Genomic DNA, 21,215 nt, shown 5'->3' with positions numbered 1-21,215 from the left:
CCCTGAAACCATTTTAAAGCATAAAAATCTATAATTTGTTTTAATTATGTATTTTAGGAAGTCTTTTAAGATGTTGTAATATTTTCTTTTTTCAAATAAAGTTTTCTTAAAAAAATTCTGAAACTATTTTTTATGCAATTGTCTATTATATTACCACTTCAGGAATTTTAACTAGAATGCATATATACAGTATGATGATATAAGTGAAAAACATATTATGGTTATTTGAATTTTTTCAAGAGATTTCAATTTGGCGGTCATTCTTTAATTCACCCTGATGTGTTTCATACAATTGTTAAGCTTTTGTTTTTATACTGAATTTGACTACGGAATGTTCCCTCTACCCGATCAAAATCCATGGGACACACGGTGGGTGTGACTGGTCAACAGGGGATGCTTACTCTTCCTAGGCACCTGATCCCACCTCTGAAATTTTCAGGCGTTCGTGTTTAATGCTCTCTTAACAGATTTGTATTGTTTACAGATTTTTTTTAAAATCGATCACTGTTCGTTATCTTCACCTTTTTCATGTATACTCTGAAGGATTTTGTAGCATAGAAAGCACATTTATGAGAAAAAACAAAATATCAATCAGTATTTAACTGTAGAAATATCATGAATTTTAATACATCGAATTTTTTTCCTCTCTCAAAAATTCAATGGGAGTTTAGAAATTCCTAAAAAGAACGAAGGTGGAATATTACAAATTTTACTGCATTTTCAAGGATTTCTTAAAAACATCAAACATAAATAACGCAGAACAATCTACAAAAACAAAGGCTTGATATTTAAATTATTAGATATTTTAGGGACAGAGGCCATAATATATAGAAAAAAAACGTTTTATTTAATCATTATAGTCCGGGAAATGTTTTTCTACACAGATATTTCTAAAGGAATCAAATATTTGATGAGACTTTGACGTATCCGGACAAGCTCCACTGAAACGAACTCGTCCGTCTCTGCAGACAAGAAAATAAGGGGTTCCCTCTTTTCCTGGCCAGGGATTTAGCCCTTCCTTAAGTCCATAACAACTCGGATGCCGAAGAAAACATGGAGGGCAATGTGCATGCTTACATAAGTATTTGTCATATTCACCTGAAAAAAGTTAAAAGTATTTAGTTAACGTTATTGTGGTACAGAATATATACACGCATGTGCACGATCTGCATGGAAGCTTTTATTTTTTTCTTATGTGCAAAAGAATTTTGAAAAAAATAAGAAAATGAATTCTAGCCATAATGAATCTCGATGAGTAGATACAATTTTAACTTAGTTCGCACTTTGATTTGTTACATTGCGAGTGAAACATTTTAAACAACTACTGAATGTTAAATAATGATTTCAAGGAAAACCTTACTTGGTACATGTATTACTAAATGATATAAAGTATCAAAAATCATTTGTTGATTTTATGTAATTTCAAACGAGAATTTTTTTTTTTTTTATTAAATCCATATTTGAATTCACAAATCAGAAGACCTTCTTATTCATAAGGCTGCAATAATAAAATAATAAAATAATTATGAATCCAAACCCTGTCATTTAACTTACACACTGGAACATTAAAAATTTAACAAGATCAGCAAATCCAGAACATGCTGGTTATGATGGGGATGATTATGATTTATATAAATATATTACTAAACGTTTTGGTCCTAAAATGATATTGATAAAAATTGAAATGATAATATATAATAGAAGAAATACTGTAAACCACCACTATTATTCGTGTCATCTTTTATTCGCGATTCGTCAGTTTAAAAACAACCCGCGATTATTCATTTTCGCGGCTGAGGATCATTCTCTACAAATACAAAACAAAATAAATGGTTCGAGGCGATTAATATTCGCAATTTAAAGTAGGTCGCGAAACTCGCGAATATTTCTCGCACGCGTATAAATGTTGGTTTACAGTAGATAAAAATAAATAAATAAGTAATAATCAAAGTAAATTTTTACCGCCCCGACGTTTAGAAAAAAAAATTATCATATTCAGTCATCCTTAAAATTAAAAAAAATATATAATATTTCTAATGAAATAATGATCAACAAACTAGAAATCGATGTTTCAAGGTTAGTACATTTGTAAGAGTCTAGTATAACTTCGTGTATTATAAGAGACATGATCTTATAGACTCTTTGTCTCTCAAGTCGTTTTACGTGGACACTTTATATCTTGTCTCTCTCTTTCGACAGGAAAGTGTAATGGGACGCTTATTATCACAATATGTTATTCTTAGTTAATCAATTATTTTTAAATCATGATATAATATTCATTATATATAATATCTTACAATGACTCTTTGGTTCAAATCTTCGTCCACATTTTACAACACTGTAATGTTCACATCGTCCTGATTCAGGACTAAACAAGGAAGGGAAGTCGCATTCTTGAATTCGCGCCATTGTTCCACTGGGCATGTTGGCATCACATACATAGTATTTTGCACAGTTATATGGATGCTCCATCGTGCTATTTGGGAATCGAATACATAATTCTCGCCTCCATTTTTCTTCTCTGGGACCTTAAAAGTATCAACAATATATTTAAATTAAAAACGTTAAATTAGTTATTCATGTATTGTGATAATTTGCATAAAATAATTTTGAATGAAATGAAAATGAAATTAGCAGTAGGTGCTTCAAAAGTTCCATACATGGATTAGGACAGTACATTTAATAATGTGAGTGAAAAAAGACACCTAATTTCAAAAAAAGATAGACAACTTCATTAACTGATGGTATAAATTCCAAATGCATTAAATCAACCTTTTGAAACCAAACCTGTCAACGTTTTAAAATATAAAATGTAAAACAACGTGTAACTTAAGCAACCTGATATCCTTGCCGCATTTTTAATGCATAATTTATTCAAAGACGAAATAAATTAATTATTGTATAAAAATGAAGACTTTATCAGACCTATGGCCGATAAACTTCCATCAGTGCAATCCGTAAGTACATTACTGTACAAATCCAAAGTAATTCCATCGTAACAAGGTATACACACCCCGAAAAAAGTTAATGACAACAATAATAAATTTTTTTCTATAATGAAAGTTATCTTTTTACTCATAATACTACTTATATGCATAACGGGGGTATGTTGAATAAAACAAGATGTCATTTAAAGGTGGAATGTAAAAAAAAGAAGATAACAAAAAGTGATCAATCTCTCAAATCCTTTAAAATACTAATCGTGATAATGGCAAAAACACGGATCTCTGGAAAATCAAGAGGTGGGATCAGGTGCCTCTTAGGAGAAAGCATCCCCTGTCACCGGTCACACCTGCCATGAGCACTATGTATTGATCAGGTGGACGGAGTAATCTGTAGTCAAATTTAGAAAAAAATATTTAAAAAGAATGACCAAACAATCGATATGAAGCATGTCTGAAAAAAATTCGAGCCAACGATAGGTTTTATTTGCAAGGAAAGTCATTATAATGACCATGAAATTTGCGAATGCTATCTTTAACAAGCCTGTCGAATCCAGTAACATCAACTTATTTGTCAGCAGATGCAGCTGAAAACTTGGCCGTACTCAGAGCATGATCTTGTGTATCGAATCAATCGGGAAACATAACACCATTTGCAGGTTTTAATAGGATATTACTATAAAGATAAAGAACTCTGACAATGGAAAAACTGAAATCAATTTGTCATACTGATTAGTTGTTAGTTGCCCTTTTTTGTCTATAATCATTAAAACATTATTTCGATGTTCACTGGGATATGTTGAGTCTATATATGAATGGAAGTATCTGATGTTTATTGATAAATTTAAATGTCGAGTTGAAGTCATAGCAAAAGTTTTCTTCTTCTCATGTAGAAGTTTTTGAAAAATGCTTCATAAGTATATGGAATTGGACGGCTAATAAAGGAGCACAGTTTGTGTTTAGCGCAAATCCAACAGATTGTTGAAAACTCTAATATCCAAAGACTTAATAGATATTATCAATGAGGAACTTCAGAAGTAATGTCCTCACATAAATGGTTGCCTCTAAATGTACTCTGAGTAACTTGAACAAAACCACAAGAATAATTCTATAAAAAGCACATTACGTATCAGCGTGTTTCAAATTTAATATAAAATGCTCGATGAACTTGCCGACTTTTAATGTTAGTTTTTTATAAAGTAAATTCATAACCAGTCTGAAATTGAAGAGTTTAATGAAGCATAGTGTTATGCAAAAGTTTCTGAAAGTAAAGAAATCCGTAGTGTCTAAAATTCTAACAATCTGTAAGACCATTCCCCAAGATAAATTAAAGACCAGGCTTTTTGACACCATAGGCAACTTCTTTTTCAGTACGAATGTAAATCGTGAATCTACACATCTTGTCATTGGCGACCTCGTACATACTTATTTTATTTAAAAACATTCTGATTCTACACATTAATACTCCGAAGTTGATACAAAAAATAGTTGAGTTTATGACAATATCTATGTGGTTTTGGTGGCAAGGTCTTCCAACAATCTGTTGGAATTCCCAAGGGTTCTAATTGTGCCTGTTATTAGCAGACCTGTTTTGATTCATATGAAAATTTATTTAAAAAAAGAAACAATATGTGTTTGTGAAACACTGATGCCCCCGTATGGCAGCTTATGATGAAGGTTAAAGTTTCTCAAATGCGAGTCAAAATCCAGGCCAAAAGATGAAAAATGTTGGTACCCAAAGAAAGGTCTTGTCTCGAGGAATATACCTATGAAATTTGAAAAACCTAGCTGCAACTGTTCAAAAGTTATGGCGAAGGTTAAAGTTTTTTAAAAGTAAGTAAAACGTCAAGGTCAAAGTGGTTGGTATCCAAAGAAAGGTCTTGTCACAAGGATTACTATGTGAAGTATGAAAGCTCTAGCACCAACCATTCAAAAGTTATGACCAAGGTTAAAGATTTTCGAAAGTAGGTCAAACTCCTATGTCAAGGTCAAAGGGTCAAAGTGGTTGGTATCCAAAGGAAGGTCTTGTCACAAGAATTACATATGTGAAATATGAAAGTCCTAGCATCAACCATTCAAAAGTTATGACCAAGGTTAAAATTTTTCTAGAGTAGTTCAAACTCCTATGTCAAGGTCAAAGGGTCAAAGTGGTTGGTGTCCAAAGGAAGGTGATGTCACAAGAATTACATATGTGAAGTATGAAAGCCTTAGCACAAACCATTTAAAAGTTATGGCCAAGGTTAAAGTTTTTCAAAAGTAGGTCAAACTCCTAGGTCAAGGTCAAAAGGTCAAAGTGGTTGGTATTAAAAACAAGAGGCCCAGGGGCCACATCGCTCACCTGAGCACGGTGGCTAGGAAAAAAAGCAAAAATCTGTTTAGTATTGAAAAGATTTTCCTATGTATTCAATGTAAAACTTTGATCGTCCAATGTGGCCCCACCCTACCCCTAGGGGGTCATGATTTGAACAAACTTGAATCTACACTACCTGAGGATGCTTTCACATAAATATGACCAATCATGGCTTTGCTGTTCTTGAAAAGAATTTTTGAGATTTTTCTATATACTCCTATGTTAAACTTTGATCATCAATTGTGGCCCCACCCTATCCCCCAGGGGTCATTGTTTGAGCAAACTTGAATCTACACCTCCTGCAGATGCTTCCATATAAATATAACCAATCATGGCTTTGCTGTTCTGGAAAAGAAGATTTTTTTAAAAGATTTTTCCTATATACTCCTATGTTAAACTTTGATCATCCATTGTGGCCCCACCCTACCCCCGGGGGTCGTGATTTGAAAAACTTGATTCTACACCACCTGAGGATGCTTTCACATAAATATGACCAATCATGGCTTTGCAGTTCTTGAGAAGAAGAATTTTAAAGATTTTTCCTATATACTCCTATGTTAAACTTTGATCGTCCATTGCGGCCCAACCCTACCCCGGGGGTCGTGATTTGAACAAATTTGATTCTACACCACCTGAAAATGCTTCCATATAAAGATGACCAATCAATGCTTTGCTGTTCTTGAGAAGAAGAATTTTAATGATTTTTCCTATATACTCCTATGTTAAATTTGATCGTCCATTGTGGCCCCACCCTACCCCCGGGGGTCATGTTTTGAACAAATTTAAATCTACAGTATCTGACAATGATTCTACATGAGTTTCATCTCTCCTGACCCATTGGTTATTGAGAAGAAGATTTTTCAATGATGCCATTAATTTTTCACTCTTTCGTAATTATCTCCCCTTGGAGGAGGCGTGACCCTTCATTTGAACAAAATTGAATCCCCTTCACCCAAGGATACTCTGTGCCAAGTTTGGTAAGAATTGGCCTAATAGTTCTGGAGAAGAAGATGAAAATGTGAAAAGTTTACGACAACAATGTCGACGCCAACGACGACGACGCCGCCGACGACAGACAACGGACAAATTTCGATCAGAAAAACTCACTTGAGCCTTCGGCTCAGGTGAGCTAAAAAGGTCTTGTCACAAGGATTACATATGTGAAGTATGAAAGCCCTAGCTCCAACCATTCAAAAGTTATGGCCAAGGTTAAAGTTTTTCAAAAGTAGTCAAACTCCAAGGTCAAGGTCAAAGTTGTTGATATCCAAAGAAAGGCCTTGTCACAAAGAATACACATGTGAAGTTTGAAACCCCAAACACCAACTGTTCAGAAGTTATGACCAAGGTTAAAGCCTCATAAAATTTTGCAAAAGTGGGGCAAACTCCAAGGTCAAGGTCAAAAGGTCAAATATGATGGTATCCAAAGAAAGGTCTTGTCACAAAAAATACACATGTGAAATATGAAAGTCATAGCTTCAACCAATCAAAAGTTATGGGTAAGGTTAAAGTTGACAACAGACAGACAGACAAACAGACAAACGGACAAACAGACAAACAGACAGACAGGATAAAAACAATATACCCCCGGGATCTTTCGATCCAGGGGCATAAGAAAACTTCTACATGATTAAAAAACTCATGCTTTGGCCTTCCATTAGACATTTAGACAACTATATCGACGACGTTTTATCAAATAACGAAATTCATTTTCATTTCTACTTTGATTCGATATATCCCTTTGAACTCGAAGGACACTATGGCGTCTGACACATCTGTTTCATACTTGGGTATCTTACTATTCTTTTATGGAGCAATATACCATTATCACCTGTATTATGGCGTTTATATCTCCCAGTTGAGTCGATACGCTAAAACATATTTTACTTAGGAATAATTTCTAAAACTAGGCAAGCTATTGACAAATAAGTTTATGATCTCAGGGTATCAGCGGTTTCGTTTAGTCAAAATTTTGCCAATTCTATCGTCGATAAAATGACCTTGTTAGCTTATACAATCTTTGGCTAACATATTGTTAAAGGGGCTGGGACACAGATTTGAAGCTCATTTTCCTTAAATTTTCTACATAATCTCATGACTTACATGTTGCTAGAGCATTTCACACCGAGATATAGTAAAAGCATGTTTAGAAACTTCTTTTATCTAAGAGTTATTAAAACTACGAATTTCAAGACGCGTTTGGTAGACACATTTTTTTGCATTTTCAAAATGTACACTTTTATCCATAATGCTTAAGAAATGTAGAAATTTTATTGTGTATTAATGAAAAACATGAATTTAACTATCAGTCGCGACCATCACCTTTATTTTGATGGTCACGGCCATCAAAATAAAGGAGCTAGTGGAAGGTTTGATTTTAATCAGACTGGAAAACTAAAAACCAGAAAGTTCTGAGTAGATATGCGAGAAAGCAAAACCAACTAACGAGTATAGTACCTGATCCCACCTCTAATGTTTTTAGGCGTTCGTGTTCGATTTGCTCCAAATTTGTATTGTTTCAATAGACTTTTGAGCTTGATTACTCTTCGTTATCTTCATAATTCACTTCATATTTCATTATTCAAAATATTCTGAATGTAAGTAAAGTATAAACTTTAACTGATTCGAAAAGACTTTTGACTCTCATCGTATAACAATTTGACGTTTTAACATTACTGAATACAACGTCTAAAATGCTTACAAGTGTCGAAGACCGACCCTTCTTGGACACACTTCAATGATCTTTCACTGACCACATAATGTTCCGGGCATGTAATAATAAATTCTCTCTTGTCCACACACAGGTGATACTTTGTACAATCATCTGGGTCTTTCCGCCGTATTGGATTCTCTGCAAATTCTGGACAAAGTTTACGGGAATAAACAGAAATGAAAAACACTGTCCATAAACATAGGATGATTTTTGTCAGCATGGTTTTATGAAACAATATTCCCTTTGGACACATAAGAAAGCACACAATATTTGTGGTGGCGAAGGTTTGTCAACGAAATAATGATCACAGCTTTGAAAGTCTAACCATTACAAGCTGAGGTTAAAAATTCTTTTGAAATCAGCTAAAAGTGAAAGAAACAAAATTCTGCCAAACGTTTCCATTCATATCTATGTATGTCTATTTATATGTATGGTTAATGCACTAATGGAAGTTAAACAAAGGATGCACTACAAAATTTCCTGCAATGTCAAAAACTTTGCAATTAACATTCATTATTACAGAAAAAGCGTGTTCTACAAGCGACGGTGACAGAACCTTAACTAATTTACTGACGTAGTGAATATTTACACTGTTAGGCATTTCTTTCCTCTTTAATTGAAATTTACACACATCATTACATAACACTTTATCTGCATATTAGTCAATATTTTGCAATTTAGCATCAGAATTTTTATTGGGGAAAATTTTATTTTAATCTGTGATTCAGCAATGATATTTATCATAATGAATACAAAAGATATACCAAGAGAGCCACCAATAAACAATCTAAAGACACAAATTTGGCGAGGAGCCGCGAGCATACGCAAAATATTGTGTAGCGCTGTGTAGCACTCATGTCTTGATAACACTACCTGCTAAAACAAATAAAAAAAATAAGGCCATCATTAAAAATATCTTTGTTTCCCCTAATCCGATCCTAAAATCTCGAGTTTGGTAGGTAGGCAGGTAAATATTTTTTTTTTCTACGAGCAGCTTTGAAAATAAATTCTGAAATTCAATGGACTTAATACCTTTATTTATAAGAAAAAGTACAGAAGAAAGCGACTTGTAAACAGAATATCATACAAATACCATTTAAAACCAAAATTTCAGGTAAATTAATAAACAACTATATTCAGTTGAACTAGTGAAATATCTCGAGCCATGCAAAGTAAATTCTTTGAAATCGAATTAGGAATATTTGATAAATACAGACAATATTTTCAGAAACGGAAAACCGGACATCCGAGTATACGTATCAGTTTTCAAACCAGTGCTTACACATGCAGCGTACTTTTTCAAGGGCTCGAATTATGCAGCGGTTCTAGAATATTTCGTTTTGGAGTTCCGAAGCAAGGAGCTCTAGTTCTAAGTCACAGGTTCAAATCCCAATGCGGGACGTTGTGACCGGTTCTTCGAATGAGAGCGTAAAACGTAGGTCTAGTGTCGCAGTAGATGCTAGCACGAAAATGATCCCTCACTGCTCAATGGCCAAAAGTATTGATTACAAGACTAAATTTGGAGACCTTCACCGGGCAAATGTTCAAATCATAAATGTTTTCATTCCAACAATTCTAAAAGTGATTTAAAATCAAAGAAACAACCAATCTTCAAGGGCCTAATTAGAACAAATACACTGCATGTCTCAGAAAGTTGTATCATGATTTCAAAACTATTTGGAAAGAGTGTGTAAACAATACTTAATTGAACCAAACCATATCTAAATTTTATAAAAATGCCATACACAATGTCAAAATCACGACGTTTAACCCCTGAATAAAAGGCATTTGGAAAGGACGTCTGAATTATTTTCACAGGATGAAATATGCAGGCATATTTACAACAACTCCTATGGTCCAGTATAATAAACATAGGAACATAGATGAACTGTTTATAAGATCAAAACTCAAATTAAATAATATGTAGCGAAATTGATTAATATGTTCAAAAGGTGCAGAGGTGGGCCCCTCGTATGCTCATGAGGCGGGCTTCACGATGCTTACTGGTACGTACGTACCTTTATTTTAAAAGGTTTGTAAAAAGCACCGAAACACTCTTAGTCATCTTAATTATTATTACCGAATAGTTTCAAGAGTGTGGGATTCTAATAAGCTAAAGGCATAAGGTTAATACGTCGCCGTTGATTAATAACAGGAACTGTGACCACATGTTGTGGACACCATTTTGTTTCCAACAAACGCTTGAAAATCACAATTTAGAACAAAATCTGCCGTTCTGATAAAAACGGATTTTAATGAAATTGTATCTAAAAGTTGATTAACATTAAAAAAAAAATATTTGAATTATCTTATTATAAAAACTTTTCAGTCGGCGCAATTTTATTGGGTCGGTCGCGTTAGGGGAAACAAAGGTATTTTTTATTTTGGCCTAAAGGTTTTTTTTTCTTTTTTTTTCTTTTCTTTTATACAAATAATTCAACCAGAGTTTTAAAAAGGTCTTGGGCGATCATCAATTACGGCACTGCATGATGCTATTCAACCTGTAAATGACACTTTATGTAATTTTATATTGGAGAAGCAACAACACATTTTTTTTTCATAGAATCGTTTAAGAAGAGAGAGAGAGTTTTATTTCTAGAATGTTGGATGTGATGATAGAGAACCAACTGACAAATGAAGTGATGTTATAGGGCTTTCACCAATCTCGTTTTACGTTAGAATTTCGAAAATTCTATTATGTTATAAAGGCAGTGTTTGCTATAATAGCCTATCGTGGAGTCCTATTTTGCCTGGCATGTTTCATTCCAATTGTTTGTAAACTAGGTTTGGTTACGGATTACTCCATTTTGCCGATCAATACCAGAGGCTCATGATGGGTGGACAGGGAAAGCTTACTCTGCATATGCACCTGACCCCGCCTCTGACATTTCTAGGGGTTCGTATACGTATTTTGCATTGTTAACTATTAGTATTGTCTACAAGCTTTATGACATTGAACACTGTTAATTATAAAAACCTTTCTCGTTTCTATAAAATTGGTTTATCAGATATTCAAAGATATTTTTCATAATTTTTTTTGCATTTAAACAGTTTCACCAAATGTTAAATTTCAATTATACTGAGGAGGAAAACGATTTATAGAAGCTTGATTTATATCCTTAAAAGAACAGAATCAATCTATTGTGAGAGAGTTATATAAATAATAAGTATATAATAACATTATTGTCTTTAAAGTACTGTTAAAATAGAATGATATTAACGTTGGTCATTGTGAAGGCTAATAATAGACTGAAAAGTAGATCGACTCCTGACAAACAAATTAAATTCAACATATGTACAAAATACTCCTACAAAAGAAACCTTTTAGTCTAAAGTAATGAATCTGAGGAGAATTGTTATATTAACCTTTTATTTATAACTTAACATTAAGTTGAAATTAATTTATTGCTGATAAAAAAATTTACAGGACTAAAAAAAACTAAACAGTGAAAAATAAAGTGATATTTAATACTACCAATTTAGTAAAAATTCTATACATAAAAATAAATGAAAAAACAAAAACAAAACAAACACGTGACCAGATTTTTTTTGTATTTTCAAATATTTGAGAAAAACGTCTGGAAAGAAAACTGACACTTAATACGAAATATACACTACACACAGGTAAACGTAGGCTTCGATCTGTAAGAACCTATTTATTTCTAGATTCTCTTCTTAATAATCAAAAAATAAAATATTTCGATATTAATTAACGATTTTCACAATTTTATTTTTATCAAAGAAAGCAAAAGAAAAAAATAACAGGAATATGAACATACTGCTTTTGAAGTTGAAAAAAATTTAAAAGTTGAACTTTGATTATTACACCTTCCACACCGCTACATTATTACTTGTCGAGAAGAATCGATAGAAATTGCCTTCATTAAAAAAAAATATCAATAAAAATTATCAATGAAATATATGGAGATAACGAACAGTATTCAAGCTCAAAAGTCCATTAAACAATACAAAATAGGAGCAGAGCAAACACGGACCTCCAAACATCAGAGGTGGGATCAGGTGCCATGGAGGAGTGAGCATCCCCTGCCGACCGGTCACACCCGCCTTGTGCTCCTTGTCATGATCGGGAAATAACGGAAAAATCCGTTGACAATTCAGTGTGTAAATAATGGCCAAACAATTAGTATGAAAAATGTCAGTCAGCATTTGACTCAATGATAAATTGTATTTGCTGACAAGGTCATTGTATCGACCATAGAACTTACGAAATTATGATGACTCAAATGATATACAGAATGGTCATTTGTTAACATCTAAATACTTGTACGTAAGAAAAGGTCGCATTGTGCATGGATAAGACGGCTTTGGTCAGTTTAGTGTATCTCATAAAGATACTTTATCATTACTTCCTTTGTGATGAAGTTTCATCTTAACTGACTAATGTTTTGGCCAATTAACTGACTAACCTTATTTTGCTTTTTGTTATTGAATGGGAGTTTTCGATAAATAAACAAGAGCTTCACAAAATGAGGTAAAGCACTTTTGCAATTGTAACGAAAAGTGGTCTTTGTTAGTACTCGTTCATAATCATACGTATTCCATCCAAGAAAATGGTAAATGGATAGATTAGAACAATTGTCATTTAATTAATCATTTGACATTATATTTTTATTTCCTGAACATGCTTTGTGGTGAAGAAAGGTGTCGGCTTGTGAAGGCAGGTCATCAATCATTCCTCCTACAACATTTGTATTGGTACAGAAAATCATTGTTTTTACAAACATTGCACTTTAACTGAGAAAATTTGAATAAGAATAACTATTGAAAAAGGTTCATGACTTTCAAATAATAAACAACTAAAAATCTTGAAAATCACTTCTAATTTTAGATTCTGCCGAAACCGAAAAAATACGATTTATTTTTTGTCTTCAAATAGTTACCAAAAATAACTCATATTTCCTGTATTCTTTTTGGTCTGATTAAAAGATAACTCCTTTTACAATCAATATATTATTTTCAAGGACAATGGATACATAAGTGCGATATTTCAAGCAGTCTTCCCTGTGGTTAGTCTGCAGATGATAATTTATAAACTATCTGTACAGAAATAAAAAGAAAAGTTATTCATTTAATGCAGAGAATGCAGACTTGATTTTTTTTCACGACTTTTTATTAAATACGTGTACAATTAGATAATTCATTATAAACCACAGTAATATATTAGGTTTCTTTAACCACAGTCTGATAGACTACCTCTAGTAGGTGTGAAGTCTTGAAGCATGATGTGTGTAGGCACGTCCACGTATAATAAATACACACAGGGAAAGCACTGATATCTCAAAATGATGAGGGAACTTGTAGAATAGAACTAAGGGATATTCTTTTAAATATATACATATTTTTTTTAAATATTTTACTTTCGTGTAATATTTCTACATTCGTTTTCATTTAAGTGTAAGATATGGAGAGACTTTTAGCCGTAATTTATTTTTCACTTTTATTTATTAAAATCGTGTCCTCTCATCCAATGTGCAACAGATCATTACTTGGGAAATACTTTTTATCTCATCCGAAGGATTGTGCAATGTACTACGTTTGTTTTAATGGACGGAAATTTTTGATGAAGTGCGAGGATAATGAAGTTTTTCATGTGAAGTCAGGGTCATGTGTTCAAAGAGGGTCAGAATTTGATTCCTGTAAGTAAATTAATCAACCAATATTTAACATTGTCGGTGTTGAAGTTGGTACATCAACACTATACAGATGTCAGATCAGGTTTATTAATTAATTCATGCATCATAAATTGAAATCTTTTGCATTCATTTAAATACAATGACAAAATAAAAGCATATCCGGATCGTGATCAATACATGTTTACTTGATATTAATTTCTATTGCAATTCATGCATTTATATGTGCAACTAAATTCTTAGCTTGAATTTTGTCTCTTGAAAACCTGCTGTAGATTTGTTTTGTTTTACCAGGTTCTCAGAAGGACAACACAGAGGATTCAGAATGCTCACCTCACTACACTGGCTTACTTGCTCATTTGAAGAACTGCGCCAAGTATTTGGATTGTTCTTCCAAGTCAAGTAATAGACCCAGAATTCGAGAATGCCCATATCCATATCTCTTTGATTCCGTCGCCATGGCTTGTAGATATTTTACGGAAGTTGACTGCGGAGATAGACAGGAACCAAAAAATCCATGTATTCTTCTGTTGTTAAATAACATTGGATTGGAATTCTAAAATTGTTGAAATGTAAATTATTCATCACTTTTGGTTTTGGTCAATGACAAGTATACTGTACAGTAAAGATACATTGTTATTTCTTAATATATTATGACCTAAACGTTCAGATCACCGCATTGTAGGTCAAAATGCGTAAACGTTTAACTGATCTACCTTCTTTTGTTAAAAGTATTATTATTCAAAATTTATTTTTCAGGCGACTATGATGTGAAACCTTGTAATGGTGATAACTGTACCCCGTGTCGCTCTCATTATCCGAGCTGTGTACATTACCCTGATGGCCTGAACCCATGGAGGGGGCGGGAGTGGACACCCCATTTCATATTGTGCACCAGGGAGAGAGTTCTTTTTCATGGATTGTGTTCACATTCACAAATTTTTCATCCAAGAAAGTTAAAATGTTTCGATCCAAATACACACAGAACGAACAGCAATACAAAAATATGAAAAATGATACATTTGATATTTTAAAAAATACTATATATTAATTAAATTATATATTTATTTATTACAATTAGTTCGTATTTTGATACGTCATATGGTGTCTTATAGATTTAACTATTAGACTTCACTCTCTTTTTATTTGCTTTTGCAAATTCTGCTTGAATGATTTTCATTCAATTCTTTTTTATCACGCTTGTAAACCATTAAACAAAAGATATTTGATACATTAATGTTTTTGTACTTTTCATATTTTATAACATAGTGATATTCTTGTCTTTTTATGATTTTAATAATTGATGCAATTCTTTGTGATATATTGTTTTATTTTTTGTTTATTTGTGAACAACAATATAGTTTCATAATTAGTAAACGTTGTGATAAATTCAGCATGCTTTCTTATATACTTCAAATGTCTTTTATCTTTAAATATATGTACAAAGCTCTCACTTACTTCTATTAAATATTTAAAGTAAAGGTTTGTCAATCCGGACGCTTGTCTTCCCGACCAAATTCGTCCGGTTAAATTAAGTGTCCGGATTACCGGAACGTATCCTTCAAAGTTTTGTATCTTTTTCCTACAAAAAAGCTAGAGCTATATCTTTATTTTTTTTCAGGTTATTTCAATCTATATATGTAGAAGTTCATTCTCACAATACAGATACACCATCGGAAGATGAATTATTGTATTTCATTGTGATGAATATATGAAGTTAATATACTGCTCCATATCTCCTGAAAATGCAGTAATCTTTTAAGTTATAACCCCTTCTCTCTTTCTCTTATCTGTTATAACTTCTTCCAAATTACATCCCTTTTGAAAGGAAGTGGTACAAGTATTTGAATAAAAAATAGAAATAAAACGCACGGTAAAATTACTTATTTCGTAGTATTCATAGATCAGGAATTAATACACAATCTTGAAACAGCTCACTATCAATATTTCTGTGTATTATTCTTAGAATCCTTCTTTCGGAACGATAATTAATTACCCCAAAAAATATTTTATCGATAAAGGCGTCAAGAAGAGGTACCCATGAAGATCACATACAGTAAATAATCTAAAGTTGTATCGAATACTAGGAAAAAAAGATTTCTTTTGATAAAAGGATATAACACGACTCAAAGAGACCTTAAATTTAGGCGCCAGCTAGAACCTGGGCAAAAAATATAATAATGACATTGTTTGCAAATACAACCTATCATTGGGTTGTATTTTGACTGACATATTCCATATTAATTGTTATGCTATTGTCTTATACTAAATTTGACTACGGATTATTCCGTCTACCTGATCAATAGATATACATAGGGCTGACAGCGGGTTTGATCGGTCGAGAGGGGATGCTTACTCTTCCTAGGCTTCTGATTCGAACTCTGAAATTTCCAGGGGGTGTTTAATGCCCTGTTAATTGATTTGTATTGGTTGTAGGTTTTTTGAGATCGATCATTGTTTGTTATGTTCGCCTATTTCTGATTAAGAGATAAAACATATTGCAATTTATACATTATTCACAAGAAAAATGGATAAGTGCGATATTTAAAGCAATCTCTGTGGTTAGTATGCAAGTGATAATTTATAAACTATCCGTACAGAAAATTAAAACTAAATTATTTATTTAATGCTGAGAATGCTCACACTTTATTTTATTTATGACTCCTTTTTTATTCGTGTTTAATTAAATAAGTGTCTTTAAACCACTAAAATAAATAAGGAACCTTTAACCACAATCTGGTAGGCTACAAGAAGTAGGTGTGAAGTCTTGAAGCATGATGTGTGTAGGCACGCCCAATAAGTATACAAAGGGAAATCACTACTATCTCAAAATGATCAAGAAACTCATAGAATATAATAAGGGGATTTTTCATTTTATTTTTTAAAATACACTGTATACTTTAATTTTGTGTCATACTAGAATATCAATTTGTTTTTAGTATTTAGTGTAAGATAGGGAGGGACTTTTAGCGGTATTTTATCGTTCAATATATTAAAATCGCTTGCTTACATTCAATGTGCAACAGAAGATTATTACTTAGCAATGGCATCTATTTCCAAATGTTCTGCTAAAAACTGTAAAACATGTGATGTTTAGATTACAAACTGTCTTTTACTAGCAATTTGACAGGGCATAGCTTTTATACCAAGACAGGGGAAAATCTGAACTGCAAATCTGCAAATGTTGTCTACGGAATAGAATGTAACCTTTGTGGAATTATTTATGTTGGTGAACCCAAGGGTTCACTTCATAAAAGAATAGCGGGTCATAGATTTCAAATAAACAACGGGGACAAGCAGCTTCTCTACAAGCAATTTAATTTACCTGATCATTTTATTTTATCAATGAAAGTTAGAATTCTAGAAAAGATTTACCATCATACTAATAGTTAATCACTGAGTACACCTTTCCGTAGACAAGGAGAAGAAAACTGGATTAGGAAACTAGGTACAGCCTTTCCATATGGAAGCAATGACAATGTCGATAGTATTGGGAATCTTTCAAGTCCACAGTGTAGCAATGTGAATGTGATGGGACTTTTTAATAATACTCAGAGACGTAAGAGTAGTCATGGACATCAGTCATACAATAAACCTATTATACACGATGTTTCTTTTGATTAACTACCACCTTATGTAAATAAACATTTAGGTCTCCATTACATTCGCAAAAAACTTTACTCTCTCCCTTTGAAAGTTCTATATGGTTTATTTGAAAAGGTCAAGAAAAGTCCATATTTGAATTCTTCGACACCAGAAAACAGGCTTGAATCTGTGATTATGTCGTTTGAAGTCATTTTTTCGCAAGTTTTTCTGTCGATACAATGAACTTATCAGCCAGCACATACATGTACAACCTACAGGTTTTTCATACTAATTGTAAGGCCATTATTTATACACTAAACTGTCTACGGATTTTTCCGGTTTTTGTTTCCTGATCATAACAAGGAGCACATGGCGGGTGTGACCAGTCGGCAGGGGATGCTCACTCCTCCATGGCACCTGATCCCACCTCTAAATTTTGAGGTTCGTGTTTGCTCTACTCTAATTTTCATCGTTTCAATGGACTTTCGAGATTGAATACTGTTCTTCATATTTTACTAACTCAATCCTTTTATCTCATCATGAAGATTGCTCAGTGTACTATGTTTGTTTTAATGGAGGGAAAATTTTGATGAAGTTCGATGATAATAAAGATTTTATGTGGAGTCAGGGACATGTGTTCCAAGTGGGTCAGAGTTAGATTCCTGTTAATAAAATAATTCATGAATTTTATTTTTCTCCTTTCTGTGCTTACTATTTAAATGATTTAATCATAGGAATGATCTAATTGATAATTAATTAATTAATGTCATGTGTTGATTTTAAATTCTAACTGACCAGTTTGTTGTATACAACATTTTTGTTTATGAATAATTTCAAAACACAATTCATACATGTAGCTCTTTCGATTTGAATAACTATATAGCTAGCATTATTTCAAACACTCATGAAAAATGAAATTCTTCCATTTTATTAATATCAATTTTTTATCGCTAGCGTTCTTGGAGTAATTTTAATTTGGAATGTTGACCTGTATATATATCAATTTTAGAATATATATGTTTACTCATCACTTAAACAACAAAATATAAACATTCAGATCGTAATGAATGTAAATCATGATTATTTTTTTTTTTTAATTTTAATTAATGTATGTACATGCGCAGCAAAGTTCTTAGCTTGAGATTTGTATCTTTCATTTTTTTTTTTAACAAGAAAGCAGCTTTATTTTTTTTTTGTTTTATTGGGTTCTCAGAAGGTAGATACAGAAGTTTAAGAATGTTCAGCACACCACATTACCTTACTTCCTCATATGAAGAGCTATAGAAAGTATTTTGGATTGTACTGCAAGGTCACATGAAAGACCGAGAATTCGTGAAATTCCATTTCCATATCTCTGAGATTCCGTCACATTGACCTGTTGATATTTTAACAGAGGTTGACTGCAGGGAACCCAAAAGTCTTTGAATGCTTAATATTGAATTGAATTCAAGAATTTTAGCACGTTAATTATATATCAATTTTCATTCATGTGTAGGGTATTGGTCCATTACAAGAATATTGTACTGAACAGCAAAGATACATATATATCTCTTTATATAATTAACTCGGGCGTACAGGACATTGCATTATGGGTCAGTTCCGTTTATATGCTTATCTTTATACTTTTGATACGTGGATTATCATAAATTTTTTCTTCTTTAGGCGACTATTACTTGATACCTTGCAATGATGATAACTTTATTTTTTGTCGCTCTTATTACCCGAGCTGTATAGATTTACGTGACAGCCTGAACCCTTGGAAGGGCGGGAGTGGACACCAGAGTTTATACTGTGCGCTGTGTAGAGGGTACTTTCTCATGGATTGTGTTCACATTCACAAGTTTTTCATCCAAGAAAGTTAAAATATGTGCATCCAAATACAAACAAAACGAACAACAATCCTAAAGAATGAAAAATGCTAAAAAAAAAAAAAAGAAGATATTTATTAACTACAATTAATTAATCTTTTTAATGCTTCATATGGTAGATTATATTTACATGTACCGGTATGTATTTATAGTTTAAATTATTTGAACATTGACTTATCCTATTTTTATTTTTGTCCCTAATGTAAATAAATTATTGTCTTGAATCATATGGCGATAACCATGGATAAAGTTTATAAAACGAGGGAATCTGTTTTTTGTTAATAATATTGATGTGTATATGTATAGTTCAATATCTTTGTACCTTTTAAAATAGCTTTTTTCTATTTAAAGACGTAATTAACAAAGGAGTCTGTGACAGAAATTCATTCACATAAAAATGTAGTGAAAAAAGTTTTAAGTTTTGTACCAGAATATGGTTTATCACTCCCATACACTAATTCTTTTCTGTTCTCTAATGTTGGCAAATACCTGTAATGATCACAAGATGTGCTGCGTACTTGTAATATTAGTTAGTGAGTGCTTCGAGCAGTTATAACTGAGCTCTTTTATGTTGCTTCTTACAGGTAGTTAAGATGAATTTTTGTAGAGTAAAAAGGGAGAGAAGGTTCCATAACTTATGCTAGTTATAATTAGTTACCTTTTTTTCTCCAACTAGCGTTCAGTAATATTTTTTCAATAGACACTCGGCAAGCCTCATGTCTATTGATAAGATTAACAATGATAAAAGAACTCGAGTTAGTGAGAACCGGTAACTAACTCGCACAAATTATGGAACCTATGAGTCAAAGTTAAAGGCAGTTTTTAATATTATGTATGTAAATTAAATGTATAATCTATCTGCTAACTATGGCAAGACAAACCATTTGTATTCTATAATTTTCCATTTGTATTCTATAATTTTCCATTTGTATTGTATAATTTTTCATTTGTATCGTATAATTTTTCATTTGAATTGTATATTTTTTATTTGTATTCTATATTTTCCATGCGAAGGCATAAAAAGATAAAACTATGTATTTTTAGGCAAAAAACACAAGCCACTGTTTATCTTCTTATTTCAGAGAATTGAACTCGTAGTGTTTTATACCTTGTGATTTGTCATCTACAAAATTACTTTGTTATATATCAATTTAATTCTAGTATTTTAAAGGTGATTTAAATAAATAAAAAAAAAAGATGCTGGACTTTCTCATTAACAGTATTTATGCAGTCTTTGGAGACAAGGTTTTCCAAAAATCTATTGGAATTTTTATGGACACGAATTGTGATGCTTCATTAGCCGAATTATTTTTATAATCTTATGAGTCAGACTTTATTAAGTCTTCATGAGAAGAATTATCAATTCAAAATATTTATTTTCTTTCATATGCAAGATGATATATCTCTGTGAACTCGAGATAAGAAAAACCCCACAAAGATTGCAATATCTGCTTCAAATCTGGATTTACTACTGACCATAGACATAGACATAGGCAAGCTAACAACTAATCTATGAGACAAACGGGATGGATGCCTTCAACATTTTCATCGTCAACTTTTGCTATTTATGTAGCAATACTCCACAATCATCTACACATATTTATGTCTTCCAGCTGATTCGAATGTCAATACATTTTTTGAGTACGATCTAGTTTTAAACAGAGATGGGTTACTGACAAATAAGTTTATATTACAGTTTTTTTATTATCTTTTTTAATCAGCATTTTGCAAATTCTTTGATCGTAATAATGAATTTGTTTGCAAATACAACATACGGTTGGGTCGGGTCGTATTTGGCAGACAGCTTTCCCACAAAATGTTAGGCCATTTATTTCTCAAAATGTCATTTTGACTACTGATTATTCCGTTTACCTCATCAATACAGAAGGCTTACTGCAGATGTGACCTGATCAATATAGACTTGTCGACAGTAGTTGAAAGCGTACTCCTCGTAGTCACATGAGCCCAACTCTGTTTTTTTTTTTTTTTGCAGATGCCGTGTATAAATCATAAAAGAAAAAGAAAATGCACAGTTTCCAAATTTCATTTACTAGCGCTTTCTGGATTTTCATATATCAATCTTCAGTTGTACATACATTTGAACTGATT

General features: G+C 32.4%; 2 protein-coding genes across 2 annotated transcripts; one reads left to right on the top strand and one right to left on the bottom strand.

Moving 5' to 3' along the window:
* Window positions 1-695: 695 nt before the first annotated feature.
* Window positions 696-8,381, bottom strand: LOC133187693 (uncharacterized). The gene is made up of 3 exons (XM_061323097.1): window positions 7,991-8,381; window positions 2,298-2,528; window positions 696-1,098 (listed from the first exon to the last, which is right to left on the bottom strand). The coding sequence occupies exons 1-3, from the start codon at window positions 8,253-8,255 to the stop codon at window positions 848-850; spliced, it is 747 nt and encodes a 248-aa protein (XP_061179081.1). The 5' UTR covers window positions 8,256-8,381; the 3' UTR covers window positions 696-847.
* Window positions 8,382-13,490: 5,109 nt separating this feature from the next.
* Window positions 13,491-14,663, top strand: LOC133187968 (uncharacterized). The gene is made up of 3 exons (XM_061323361.1): window positions 13,491-13,659; window positions 13,948-14,172; window positions 14,413-14,663. The coding sequence occupies exons 1-3, from the start codon at window positions 13,491-13,493 to the stop codon at window positions 14,661-14,663; spliced, it is 645 nt and encodes a 214-aa protein (XP_061179345.1).
* The last annotated feature ends 6,552 nt before the right edge of the window (window positions 14,664-21,215 follow it).

The sequence above is a fragment of the Saccostrea echinata genome, unplaced genomic scaffold, assembly GCF_033153115.1.
Source record: "Saccostrea echinata isolate AGI-Se365-2 ecotype Australia unplaced genomic scaffold, CSIRO_AGI_Sech_v1 ptg000015l, whole genome shotgun sequence".
Lineage (NCBI taxonomy): Eukaryota > Metazoa > Mollusca > Bivalvia > Ostreida > Ostreidae > Saccostrea > Saccostrea echinata.
This window is presented reverse-complemented; position numbering and strand designations above follow the sequence as displayed.

What these genes read in the sequence shown, in the direction of transcription:
- LOC133187693 (XM_061323097.1), bottom strand. Translation starts at nt 8,255, where the DNA reads ATGTGTCCAAAGGGAATATTGTTTCATAAAACCATGCTGACAAAAATC. An exon ending in AGGGTCGGTCTTCGACACTT is followed by an intron (nt 2,529 to 7,990) that starts GTAAGCATTTTA and finishes GATACTTTTAAG; the next exon opens with GTCCCAGAGAAGAAAAATGG. An exon ending in ATTTGAACCAAAGAGTCATT is followed by an intron (nt 1,099 to 2,297) that starts GTAAGATATTAT and finishes AACTTTTTTCAG; the next exon opens with GTGAATATGACAAATACTTA.
- LOC133187968 (XM_061323361.1), top strand. Translation starts at nt 13,491, where the DNA reads ATGTGCAACAGATCATTACTTGGGAAATACTTTTTATCTCATCCGAAG. An exon ending in AGGGTCAGAATTTGATTCCT is followed by an intron (nt 13,660 to 13,947) that starts GTAAGTAAATTA and finishes TTGTTTTACCAG; the next exon opens with GTTCTCAGAAGGACAACACA. An exon ending in ACAGGAACCAAAAAATCCAT is followed by an intron (nt 14,173 to 14,412) that starts GTATTCTTCTGT and finishes TTTATTTTTCAG; the next exon opens with GCGACTATGATGTGAAACCT.